This window comes from Onychostoma macrolepis, chromosome 16 (assembly GCF_012432095.1).
Source record: "Onychostoma macrolepis isolate SWU-2019 chromosome 16, ASM1243209v1, whole genome shotgun sequence".
NCBI lineage: Eukaryota > Metazoa > Chordata > Actinopteri > Cypriniformes > Cyprinidae > Onychostoma > Onychostoma macrolepis.
Window position 1 is genome coordinate 17,541,339 of NC_081170.1, and position 13,475 is coordinate 17,554,813.

The window sequence follows — 13,475 nt, forward strand, 5'->3', positions numbered from 1 at the left end:
CTCTAGTGTCTTTGGACAGCTCTTTGGTCTTGGCCATGTTAGTAGTTGGATTCTTACTGATTGTATGGGGTGGACAGGTGTCTTTATGCAGCTAACGTCCTCAAACAGGTGCATCTAATTTAGGATAGGATGGGGTGGAGGTGGACATTTTAAAGGCAGACTAACAGGTCTTTGAGGGTCAGAATTCTAGCTGATAGACAGGTGTTCAAATACTTATTTGCAGCTGTATCATACAAATAAATAGTTAAAAAATCATACATTGTGATTTCTGGATTTTTTTTTTTAGATTATGTCTCTCACAGTGGACATGCACCTACGATGACAATTTCAGACCCCTCCATGATTTCTAAGTGAGAGAACTTGCAAAATAGCAGGGTGTTCAAATACTTATTTTCCTCACTGTAACAATAAGAGGAAAAAACTGAAAAATGTTAGTTGGACCATAAGTGCCTATATAGATGAAGAAACACCCTTCACATTCTCCACATTATTATTGTGTTATAGAGTGAAATAACTCACTTACACAATACTCCATCAACTGTTCCAAGCTCAAGCTATATACAGACTTCCTGTCATACAGCATGTCTGTAACATGTCGGTCTGAGCATGTCAGACATCTTGTCCTAGCTAGGTGAGTGAGCGATGGAGGAGACAGGTCTCAGCGAATCAGCAGTTTTACCCTAGCGATCTGTTGTGATGTCATCAGATCGAGTGCCTTGGTGTCAGGTTTGGGAATCATTACAGTCCACCAGAGACAGGCTCTCCACTAAGAACATGGCTAATGATGTGCTGAGGGTTCCAGCAGCATGCTTACACGGGCCAGCGGTGATGACCTCATGTTCAGCTCCTCTATATTCCGCTAAAATAAACATCAACAATGCCAGAACACGCAGCAGATGATACGTTCAACTAGATTTAGCAGTCAAAGTGCCATTAGATGTTCTGTGTTCCCTGCGTGTGACTGATCCGAGTTCATTCCCGAAAAAAGAGCCGTCATTACCGGCGCTTTCACGAGGTGGATGTCAGAGCGAGCAGATGGAAGAGAGAAGTGTGTCAGCCCACAGTAATGGATAAAGATAACGATGCTATTGGTCTTACCAGCACTTAATTAGGACCCTTTCTTTCTTGTTCTCTCTCTCGCTGTCTCTGTCTATCTGTCAGTCTCTCATTATTTTCCTTTTTTTCACTCGCTCTGTGTCTCCTCTTCTGCATAGTTCACACTTCTAAGCACAAAGGTAGTTACGTGAGCGAGGTGTTAATTGGTCACGGAGGTATTTCTATCTTTAAAATTGCTCCGTGTGCCATGTTGTCTCTTTCTGTCCGTCAAAAATATTTGTATAAATGATTTATTTCGGCAAATGAGAGTTGTGCGTTAACTCTGTTACCCTTCTGACTTTCAGCGCGGGGGCAGGCCGTGCAGGCTGAGAACGTGACCGTGCTGGAGGGGGGGACGGCACAGATCTCCTGTCGTCTCCAGAACTATGATGGCTCGATCGTGGTCATCCAGAACCCACGCAGACAAACGCTATTCTTCAATGGAACACGAGGTGAGCGAAGCTGCTGCTTCACTGGCAGTCATTAGTGGGTCATTTTAAAACCCCATAAAAGCACAAGCACAAATAAATTAATGTTCACCTTTTATTTGTATTTAGCCTTCGTATAAACAAGAAATGTGAAATCACTGTCAAATAAACATCTCAGACTCACCTTATTAATATTAATATCTTAGTATAGGCTAACATACACTACCAGTCAGATTTTAGTTTTTTAAAGAATTCTCTTCTGCTCACCAAGCCTGCATTTATTTGATCCAAAATACAGCAAAAACAGTAACATTTTGAAATATTTACCATTTAAAATAACTGTTTTCTGTTTGAAAATATTTTAAAATGCAAGTTATTCCTGTGATTTCAAAGCTGAATTTTTAGCATCATTTCTCCAGTCACATGATCGTTCAGAAATCATTCTAATATTCTGATTTGCTGCTCAAAAAACATTTATTATTATGTTGAAAACAGCGGAGTAGAATCTGATTCTCTGCCAGTAGGAGGCGCTTTGAGAGCGGTAGAACTAGCGGTTTCCCCGGTAACGGCTGTAATCTAAGCAGCTCCGCTCATGAACGCTACTTCATCAGATAAAATGAAAATGCCATCAAAACTATTCTGAAGACAGTATGTTCCCTTCAGAGATACATTCATATAAATCAAAACGTGCAGTGCTCATAATTTTGGAAAACAATTGAATGGAAGCTAGTAAATTCAACAATGCACACTGCTACTAAAATTTGTTTTGTACCTTTTAATATTTTCAAATGTGGAGTGTCACACAGAGAATTCTGGAAATACCAATTTACAGTTTTTGATTGTAAATTATACATTGATTTGTTCTTTTTACATTTTGATTTGACTTTATATGCTCCAATATAACTACTACTCATAACTGACTTCATTTCGCAATATAGACTTTAATTCTTATAATTAAAATTGAAACTTACTGAAAGTTGCAAATTTATCTCACATTATGGCTTTATATCTTGTAATTGCTTTGTTTCTTGTATGTCTTGTGAAATTGACTTCTCTGTAATTGAATCCCTTTATATTTCACAAAGTGACTTTTTCTCAAAATGCAATGCATGTCACAGTGTTGACTGTTTCACAATGTGACATTATATATCTCATAATGTGACACAATTTTCTCATTTTAAACTTAATATCATAATTAATAAAACAACAAAACTTTATACACTCTCAGAGAAAAGTTTCAAAAGCTATCACTGGGACGGTATACCTTATTATTTACTCCTGAAGTGTGCATTTTAGTACCTGAGGTGTACATATTAGTAGCTATTGAAAAGCTACCGTCCCAGTGACAGCCTTTTTTCTGAGAGTGTAGGGTCTGCTAAGCATCATTTAAAGTTTGACAATGATCTTATTAAAGTTCTTCCCCATTTTTATTACATTGCAGCTGCTGCGTTTTTTTTTTTTTTTTTTTTAGCAAAAGTACTAGAATTAATTTATTGAGCACTCCCTCTCTGACATTGAGTTCATTAGACACATTCCATATCCATTAATGGTTGTCTTGTAGCGCTGGTAAGTGGTAAATATGTTAAACACAACCTTGGAGTCCGTGCTAGCAGTGGAGCAGTCTCTTTTCATGCTGGTTAGCTTTTATCATCTTTGGAATATATTTATACTGGCGCCATCAGTCTTTCTGAAATCCTTTTTAACTGATTACACCTTATTTCAATTTCTTTTTAAAGATCCTTTTATGTAATAACCTTTGTTTTTTCCATCACAGCCGTCACTATCACTCAAATTTGAAATCCCTTTAAGTGATGACTCTCTGTCACCCTCGTTTTACATGATATGCAATGTGTTTTCATCCTTGCCTTTGTAACTCTAGCCTCAGCAAAGGACTCAGAAAGCATACGTAATTCAGTGAAAAAAGGGAATGGAGAAAAAGAATGAAATTGCTAGAAACAGAAAGGACCACAAAAGCTAAAAGCTGAATTAGTATCCGTGATCTCTGCTTTTATAAGTGCACATAATTGGGCCATTTTGTAGGAGGTAAATCACCCCTCTTCTGAGCCATTCACACCACTATTTTCAGACACACTTTTTGCTAACAATCTTTAGGCTTTTAATATCGGTGGATTCTCATGACAGCTCCAGGCTGCCCTTACTGCTTGAGTGCCCTGGTCTAAATGTACAGAGAAACGCAAATGAAAACTTCTGCTTGCTAACTAATGAATCCCGATAACAGTCTTTTAGCAGGCAGCAGGGCGTAAATATCCCTCAGCGGTCATGTATACAATAGCCTATCAGCATGCGCCCTTTCCATGAGATTCTTTCAGATTGGCCAGATCTGTGAGGTATGTAAATGAAGCGTGACTAAAGGTGACACCGGCCTGGACAATGCATTGACATTTCCCTGCCATTTAGCATGAGCGAAGGCATTTATCTCCTTTAGTGAGGCTCTTTTACTCCCGTCGCATGAAACATGGATCGAGTGAAAAGATACACATGTCAACTCGCTCATTCATTCAAAGTATCACTTTTTCCCTTATTCAATATATAACTAACGCTTTCATTCAAAATGACTGCTCATTTTATCAATTCACATACTCAATGTATCACTCACTTCCTCAGTGCAACACTGAATCGTTTGATTTGTTCATGCATTTAATCATTTATTCACTAACTTGCACATTCAAAGTATCACTGTTTCACTTACTAAATTTACTCACTTTACCCATTTTCTCAGTTGGTCGCTCACTGATTGATTTATATTGTGATTCACTATCACTCACTCAATGTAACACTGATTCATTCAATCATTCATTCAATCATCCATTCACTACCTAGCTCATTTGTTCACTGTACTGTATCTCTCACTTAATGTAACTCATTCGCCATCTCACTTACTTACTCGCTGATTAATATAGTGATTCACTTACTTTGTGTATCACTATCATTCACTCAGTTGTTACGCACTGAAGCATTGATTCAGTCATTCATTGTATCACTCATTCACTTACTTGTTCACTTACCTGCTTGTTCACTGACTGATTTACTTAGTGATTCACTTAGTGTATCACCATCGCTAACTCAATGTAACACACAGAATCATTGTTTCAATCTTTCATTCAGTAAATGTATCGCTTTTTCACTTACCCAATATATAACAGTAATTCACTTACCTGCTTGCTCACTGACTGATTTATTTAGTGATTAATTTACTCAATGTAACGCACTGAATCACTGATTCAATGATTTATTAATTCACTACATTGTTCCTTCAATGTTCATTCTTTCATTGACTTTGGTGTACAATTTCACTCATTCAGTTTGTTCACTGATTTATTTAGTGATTCACGTATTGTATCACTATCACTCACTTGATGTAACATACTGAATCATTGATTCAATCTATGTTTATTCAATGTATTACTCTTTTTCTCAATGTGTAATTCTCATTCACTCATTTGGTTGCTCTCTCACAGACTGATTTATTTAGGGATTCACTTATCGTTATCACTGATATAATTGATTCAATCATTGGTTCATACAATCACTCACTCATTACTTTATAGATGAGTACTTTATTTACTCGCTCGTTCGTTCAATGTATCACCCATTAAATCAGTAAACAACTTATTCACTGATTCACTTGCTCATTCACTGTCTAATTGATTTTACTCAGTGTATCACTATCACTCCCTTAATATGACACTGAATCATTGATTCATTCACTCACTCACTCATTCATTTATTCAAACATTAATTGGTTCATTCACTTGTTTGCTCATTCAGTCACTCATTTGCTTACTCATTCAATTTCCAACATGACTCACAGATAAAAGCAGCCAGGTGTTGAAAAATGTCTGGGTTCACTCAGAGCAGTAATCATCTTATGGATCCAGTGCGGCGTGCTGCTATCTGAGAGTGTGCTGATGGCAGAGGGTCATATCTCCAGAGCACCGTCGGCCACAGACAAAGATCTTTAAAAGGAAGTAGGGAGAAAGGGAGTATTTAGTGCCAGTCAATACAAAACGGGTTTGTGTGAATCTTGTCCCAAAAAGGCCCATCCAGCCTTTGTAACCAGCATCATTATTTGTTATTATTATTATTTTCTGACAATTGATTTTTCTCTCACCTTGGTTTCAAAGCGCAAATCGTTTTCAACACTAGTTCTCGAATGCTTCTGTTTTCTGCTTCCCCTCAGTATTTGTGTTGTTCTTTGTCAGCTATTCTGTGAGAGATGCTAGTTAAAAACCCTCGGCTGTTGTTTTCTTCTCCTTTTCATCTTTTCTTTTTTATGTTGCTCCATTCTTTTGATCTTTATTGTGATTTTTCTTGTTTGAGTTAATTTGAAACTATGACTTGCAAGTAACAAACTACTACTAATTAAAAGTAGTTAAGCTACAAGCTTCCCTTTTGATTGTAGCTAGCAACTCTACAAGCTAATACAATAACTGCTTTGTTACTTAAAAGGTAATACTATTTTATTTCACTATCAAGTTGCTTACAAAACTCGAAAGACAAAGTGGTATTTATATACAGTATCTTACACAATCAGGATCTACAAGACTTTTTTTTCCTGCCAACTAAACAATTGAAAACAGTAATAATCATTGCAGTTAAATAGTGTTCACCCTCTGTTTGATTACATGCGATTTGTAACTAACTGCATGATTTTTACTGTACATTTCTGTCATATAGTCTAATAACCTCTAATAACCTACTCCTAAATATAATATAGAAACTTAAAATTTTCTGTAAAGTTGCTTTTCAACGATTTGTATCGTGAAAAGTGCTATACAAATAAACTTGAATTGAATTGAATTGAATAATAAACAGCAGTATGTAGGCATGGATGAACATGGAGCCGGCAAAAAAATTGTTAATGAAAATATTCTTTTATGCTCACCAAAGCTGCATTTATTGAATTAAAAATACAATGAAAACAGTAATAATGTGAAATAATATTACAAGTTAAAATATCTGTTTTCTGTCTCAGTACATTTTAAAATGCAATTTATTCCTGTGATGACAAAGCTGAATTTTCATAATCCATTTCTCCAGTCTTCAGTGTCACGTGATCCTTCAGAAATCATTATAATATACACACATCATGTCTTTACTGTTACTTTTGATCAATTTAATGCATCCTTATTGGAACAACAGTATTAACTTTAAACAGTATAAACTTTTGAATGGTAGTGTAGTCAAGTTAGTAGTGTTTGTATGGCTCTATTTTCTTTTCACAGAGACATTTTGTTACTTCAAGTTAGTGTGAATTGCCAACCACAAGCCATTTTACTGACACATAATGGGCTTGACTTGATTTGAATCATTGTGAAAAGAAGGCAATATAAACCAGAATGAAGCAAAACTCGAAATAGGATTGCTAAAACAATGCCTAAATGCCTATTTGGACGTCAGCGGAAAAGGAGAAAGTCATTCCATTTTGATTAAAAATTAAAAAGACACATTTTCTTCTTTGCAATAACATGCACCAATGAAATTGCTCAAAATAAGACTACAAGGATACATTTAGAAAGCAAATAGGCTCAATTTTAATTTAATTTTAACTTGCGTATCCTGTGGTTCCTTTATCCTTACTTATCCCTACTCTCTCTCCCTCTCTTCCAGCACTTAAAGACGACCGTTTTCAGATGGTTCTTTTCACGCCGCGCCTGGTGCGGATCACGTTGACTAATGTAAGTGTATCTGACGAGGGTGGCTACTTCTGCCAGCTCTACACCGATGACACACACCACCAGGTGGCGACGCTGTCGGTGGTGGTGCCCCCAGAGGTGCCTACGGTGGAGGTGAAGACAGAGGCAGTGGAGGGCGGAGAGGTGGAACTCACATGTGTGTCCCCACGGAGTAAACCACCAGCCACCCTGCGCTGGGTCCGAGATCGCAGAGAAATCGCAGGTGAGTTTAATTTAAATGTCACAAGTATTAAAATGTCATTTTCATTGCACCCACATTTATATAATATACATGCACTTACAAATATGAAAGACACATATGCACATACACAAACACAAAAGAATCAGCTTTTCTTAAAAATCCTTCAAATGCGTGCATATTTGCATTGTCTCTTTGTCAGACTCTCTGTCTTCACGGTAAATGTCATGCATTTCGACTAATCTCTCTGACAGCCAGGAAGATACGCTTTGCTCCTCTCCCCCATGTGTTTGCTCATTGGCACATTTTCCCCTCTATTGCTTTATGTCACTCTATCGAATTTCAAATGCATCTGTCCATCTGGGTCCCTTCGGATGTGTGCAGAAGAACATTTTTTTGTCACACACTCCCACACACAGAGAACTGGATCCAGGTGCGGCCCCAATCTGTGCCTTTTATTCCTTTTCTGTCAACTCTACCTCTCATTTCCCAGTTTTCTCTCCCCTCTTTTTCTCACTGCCATCATATTTTCTCAATCTTTTTGTTTCAGCTTTTCTTTTTTGGGCTCCGAGAAGGGAAAAAACATGGAGAAAGAAAATGACAAAGACACAGAGACAGAAAAAAAAAAAAGAGTCAGGAAAGTGCAGGGTGAGATTGTAGGCTTGGCACTCTATCAATGATGGCGCTCTACAAAGTCGTGAGCGCAAGTGTCTGTCTGTCTGCGACAGATTCAGTACGACGTGGCTCAGTATGAATTTAGACTTCTGAGACTGCCGCTGTTTCGCTTCAGTGAAACTAATTTAAATGTCTGCCTGATCAAGGATATTTAAGCAGTATCGCACAAGTAAGAGTTATATGCACAAGTTTATGTCAAGTAATGTGTGTTTCAGACCAAATTTTCTGTTAATTCACCAAGTAGCACACAGGCTGACAGACTGTCTGGAAAAATGGCACAACTCCACAATACTGCTCGCATTCTGGTCTGGAACGCAGTAACACAGACAATTGGAGTGACACAAACATTAAAAACTGGCCTGTGCTGTAATACCAGTGCTGCGTTCATGTCATTGTATTGTGAGATGGTAGCTCTGAGATTGGACCCACTCTATAAGGTTCAGTTTATTAACGTCAGTGGTAAGATATTAGTATGGGGACCAATTCTCTCTAGTAACTAGTTGCTTATTAGCATGCCTATTATTAACATATTGGCTGTTTATTAGTACTTATAAAGTACACATTCTGCATGACCAGATTCTAGATCCCTAATAAAGGACTAATCTTTTAATAAGCAGCAAATTAGGAGTTTTTTTAGGCAAACGTCGTAGTTAATGTTTTGTTAATAGCAAGATTTGGACCTTAAAATAAAGTGTGATCACATTAGTTAATGAAATGTTACACTGAAAAAAAAAAAAGTTTTTTAAGAAAAATTCAGCTTCAGCAGATTTTTGAGTTTGCTCAACATATTTTTGTGGGAGATTCTCAAATTTGTGTTGTATAAACTTAAAACGGCAAGTTGAGAAAACTCAAAAATCTGCTGAAGCTAGTTGCCTTAAAAATTTTAAGTTAGCTCAACTATTTTTTTTTTTTTTTTTTTTTTACAGTGTACTAGCAGTGCTGAACTTTTACAGCATTTATGAATCTAGGTTTATTTTTTAAAAAGGCTGCGCCAAGGCTGCGTTTATTTGATTAAAAAATACAGTAAAACATGTAATATTATTAACTATTATTATTATTATTTTAAAAAACTTACTGACCCCAAAATTTTAACAGTGTGTACGCTTTTAAAGGGATAGTTCACCCAAAAATGAAAATTCTGTCATTAATTACTCATCCTCATGTTGTTCCAAGATGAACGAAGGTCTTACAGGTTTGGAACGACATGAGGGTGAGTAATTCATGACAGAATTTTCAATTTTGGGTGAACTATCCCTTTAACATTTCAAGCCAAAACATATACGTTGCAATAAACGATATCTAAACAATGCTTTATATTTAAAATAACATCAACCTAGAGTGATTAGTTAAATACTGTTAACATTGCTTAATGAATAATGATCAAACGTGATTTAACAATAAACTATTCTATGTTTATAAATGAATATTAATCTAGATGCATGTTGTGAAAGTATAGCCTGCTGCAGTGGTTATGCATCACTCTGGGTTCCCTGACAAAAACCCAGTAGGATTTTTCAATTGGATTTTGGATTATTGCAGAAAATAAACCATGTGACCAACAAAAGTTTATGATTCATACATGTTTCATAAAGTTAATACCTGATAATTTATCATCATGACAACTTTTATGAATTTTAAAGCCTAAATACAATCGCCAAAATCTAGGCTATGAGCTATAAATTTTGCCACCTGTTAGCACCTGCCTTTTTCAAGACAAGTAAAAGCTATAAAAAAACCACAAGTATATATTACTGGTGTATTTTATGTTGTAGAATAAAATATGGAAATATCTTGAGCTCACATTACAGACCTTATTTTAGGTATTTAACCTAAAACCCCTTAACCCCATTGACTTTGTTATGATGGAACTGGAAATGTGAAACTCTTTTCCAGATTTTTGCCTCCATAAATATGTTATCCATTTTTGTTTTTTGTTTTTAGTTCATGATACCTAATATATTAACTACGGTCTGTAACACTTTAGATTAGGGAACACATATTCACTATTAACCGAGAGTTTTCCCTCATTAAACTCCTAATTTGCTTCTCGTTAATAGTAAGTTCAGGTATGGGGTTGGATTAAGCGATCTAGGGGTAAACAGCCAATATTCTAGTAATACGCATGCTAATAAGCTACTAGTTAATAGAGAGAACCGGTCTTTAAAGTAAAGTGTTAATGAGTCTTATTGTACATTGTTGTTTTAGAATCTTCTCTGAGCTGTTCACATCTTGAAGAAACGTGAGAGCTGTTCATGACTCAGAAATGATTTGTTTCTATGGCAATGCTCATAACACCAAATAGGATCTGTTTGTGGCTTTGTTGTCATTCACAGCAGAATACCTCAATCGCCTTTTCACATTTATATGCTCCTTCAAAACAAAACACAAAGCGAATGTATTGATTCGTTTTAAGCCATTTTGGTTGTTTTTATATGAAGTTGCAATGGTCAAGTGATTGGTGCTTTCTGTTAAATACAAGTTTGACAAAGGCCAAAGAATAGTTTTACAAGTTCGAAACCCATAATCTTCATAAATCTGCAAACTCTGTTCGACCTCACGCTCTATCGACCTGCACTTCCCTCTGTCTGTTTCATCACCCCATTACTGCCCTTCACTCGCCCCTTGTCATTTCGTTTTTCATCATCAAATTAAAACGTAATAGTCTCAGAAGGATAATAGAGCCTGTTCTGTGGTTGTGAAATCGATGTGTGTAAGGTGTATTGCTCAGCGTGTCAGAAGTAATCAGGGCGAGCGCGCAATCCTTTGTAGGAAAGGTATGCAAATAATGTCTGGCTGAAATGTGAACACACACTGTTAAAAATTCGAGCGAACTGACTTCTGTTCCTCTCTTTTTTTTCAGGTGTGATCTCTCAGCAGGAGAACGGCAAGACTGTGAGTGTTTCCAACACTATCCGTATCCCTGTGGAGAGGAAAGATAACGGAGCGGCGCTGAGCTGTGAGGCGTCTCACCCGGCACTCGTGGGGCAGAAACGAGTTCGTCACTACAGCCTGGACGTTCACTGTGAGCCAACAATGCCGTCACGTTTCTATGACTACCGCCATATTAGACTGATTAACGGTTGTTATTAGCTCGCTGAAGCCCCATCTGTTTAAACATGTTCACTTGGCAAGCCTCTAACAAGGTTTGTTTGTTTGTGTTACATCTTGCCTGGTATGATAAAGGATGAGAAGGCAACAGTATCCCATTGCACATCACACCACCAAATGTGATACTGTGGAAGGGTTTCAACCAATAAAAATATCTAATATTAACTTTACACAAGGACTTCTCTCATAAAGTTGGTGTAAAAATTGGAAGGGCTTTACTCTATAAAAAGACAATCGAGTTCAAATAAAATTTAGTGGATTGCTGTTGTTACCCACAGTGAGTTTAAATCAGACACCTGCTAGAAATGTGTTGAGACACTTGCTCTGTTATAAAACCTGGTGAGCTGCAGCTGTAGGCAGCATTTTAAGAGCATTTTTATGCAAAAGTATGAATAGAAATAGTTCATTCAATACTAAAAAGTATTATACTACCATTTAAAATTTTTAGAAGACGCATAAGCTTCTCGCAGGCTGTATTTATTTGCTCAAAAATGCTTTAAAAACAGGAATATTGTGACCTATTGTTACATTTGTAAATGTTTCATATATTTAGAAATGCAATTTATTGCTGTGATGAATTTTCAGCAGCCATTACTCTAGTCTTCAGTGTCACAAGATCTTTCAGAAATCTAATATTAAATATTAAGTTCTTAATATTAAATTAATATTAAGTTCTTCTTTAAACATTGTTTAAAATAATAAATAGATAATAATTAAACTTAAAATAATAAAAAGTGTATTAAAGAAAATTTTTTTTATTTATTATAATTACTAGAATATTATTCGCTTTGGCTTTATTAAAATCAACTGTGAGTCCAGAGCAACATTCAGTTGAGTGAGCAAATATTTGTTTGAAAGCTTGTGAGGATTCATTTTAGTGAAGTATGTATTCACTAGACTTTGTGACAGAGCTCTTTTCCTGTTTTATTCCCTCTCTCTATCCTTCTCTTTATCTCTGCAGTCGCTCCTACGGTGAAAATCATTCCCCCTCAGGGCATCCTGCGAGAGGGAGACTCCCTCAGTCTCACCTGCTCTGTTACCGGCAACCCACTGTGAGTGTACAAGAGCATGTGTGTTTTTCTTTGGAAATGTATCTGTCAGGTTGTGTGTGGGAGATTTTGATGGATGTGGAAGCGCGTGTGAAGTTTTGTTTCTACATGTGCTTTAAAAGCTAATCATCTGAACTGGTCCCACAAGAACAGCTTTCATCTTTTAATACTCCAAAATGCTTAAAGAGGATCATCTCAATCCAGCTCCAATAAAGTATAACGGCTCAGAACAAAGATGATCCTGCATCTGTACATGAGGGAGAAGAGCCTCGACTCCGTCATCTGTTCCTCCTCCCATCTCGGTCTCTCTCTCATTATTTCACCTTCGATTTCAATTTCAAAGTACACAGTAAAAGCAGCGACTGGAAAAACTAAAATAAAAATGCATTGTATATTTATTATTTTCTAACAATTATTGCCACCTTAAGTAAATGAATTTTGCAGTAAAGCTGGAGGTAATAAAAAGTAATAACAGTATATATTAAAATAAAACAAGATAAAGTTGTTATTGTATATTATAATTTTTATTACACTAACAAACTTTATTTATTTCTAAATAATAAAACATAAATGTTTTAATAAACATAAGTAGCAGTAAAGACTGAAGTCATAATGCAGTATAAAATTAAATGGAATAAAATAAAATGTTAGTGTATTATTAGTTTTATTACAAGTGCCATTTATTTATTTATAAAATAACATCAATATTTTATTTTAAGACGTAAATGAATTTTGCATTGAAGGTGGAGATAATGAAAAGTAATAACAGTATATAATAAAATAAAACAAGATAAAATAAATTATTTTACATTATAATTTTTATTACACTTGCAATCTTTATTTATTCATAAATAATACAAAATATATAAATAGAAGTAGCAGTAAAGACTGAAGTCATAACAACAAATTAAAAGGAATAAAATTTAAATAAAATGTTATAGTGTATTATTAGTTTTATTACGGTTTATGCCATTATTATTTTAATTTATTTATAAAATAACATCATATAAAATTGAATTTTAATTTGAAAAAATGTATGTGGCAGAACCGGTGGTCATAGTTAATAATAAATAATAAAATAATAACAGTATGCAATAAAATAAAATAAAAAAGAATAAAAAGAACGATTAAAAAAATACATTAATGAACATTTAAATGAAAAATATTATTGCTACAACAGATGCAAGTGTTTTTCTGCCAATTTTGGTCAATTGGAATGAAGTTT

At 35.6% G+C, this 13,475-nt stretch overlaps 1 protein-coding gene across 5 annotated transcripts in view; it reads left to right on the forward strand.

Moving 5' to 3' along the window:
- Positions 1-13,475, forward strand: part of cadm4 (cell adhesion molecule 4) — a 132,221-nt gene that overhangs the window by 99,833 nt on the left and 18,913 nt on the right. For all 5 annotated transcript variants that reach the window (XM_058746026.1, XM_058746027.1, XM_058746028.1 and 2 more), the window contains exons 2-5: positions 1,401-1,547; positions 7,155-7,442; positions 10,954-11,115; positions 12,163-12,253. In XM_058746026.1, coding sequence (XP_058602009.1) covers positions 1,401-1,547; positions 7,155-7,442; positions 10,954-11,115; positions 12,163-12,253 — 688 coding nt within the window. The remainder of the gene's footprint in view (positions 1-1,400; positions 1,548-7,154; positions 7,443-10,953; positions 11,116-12,162; positions 12,254-13,475) is intronic.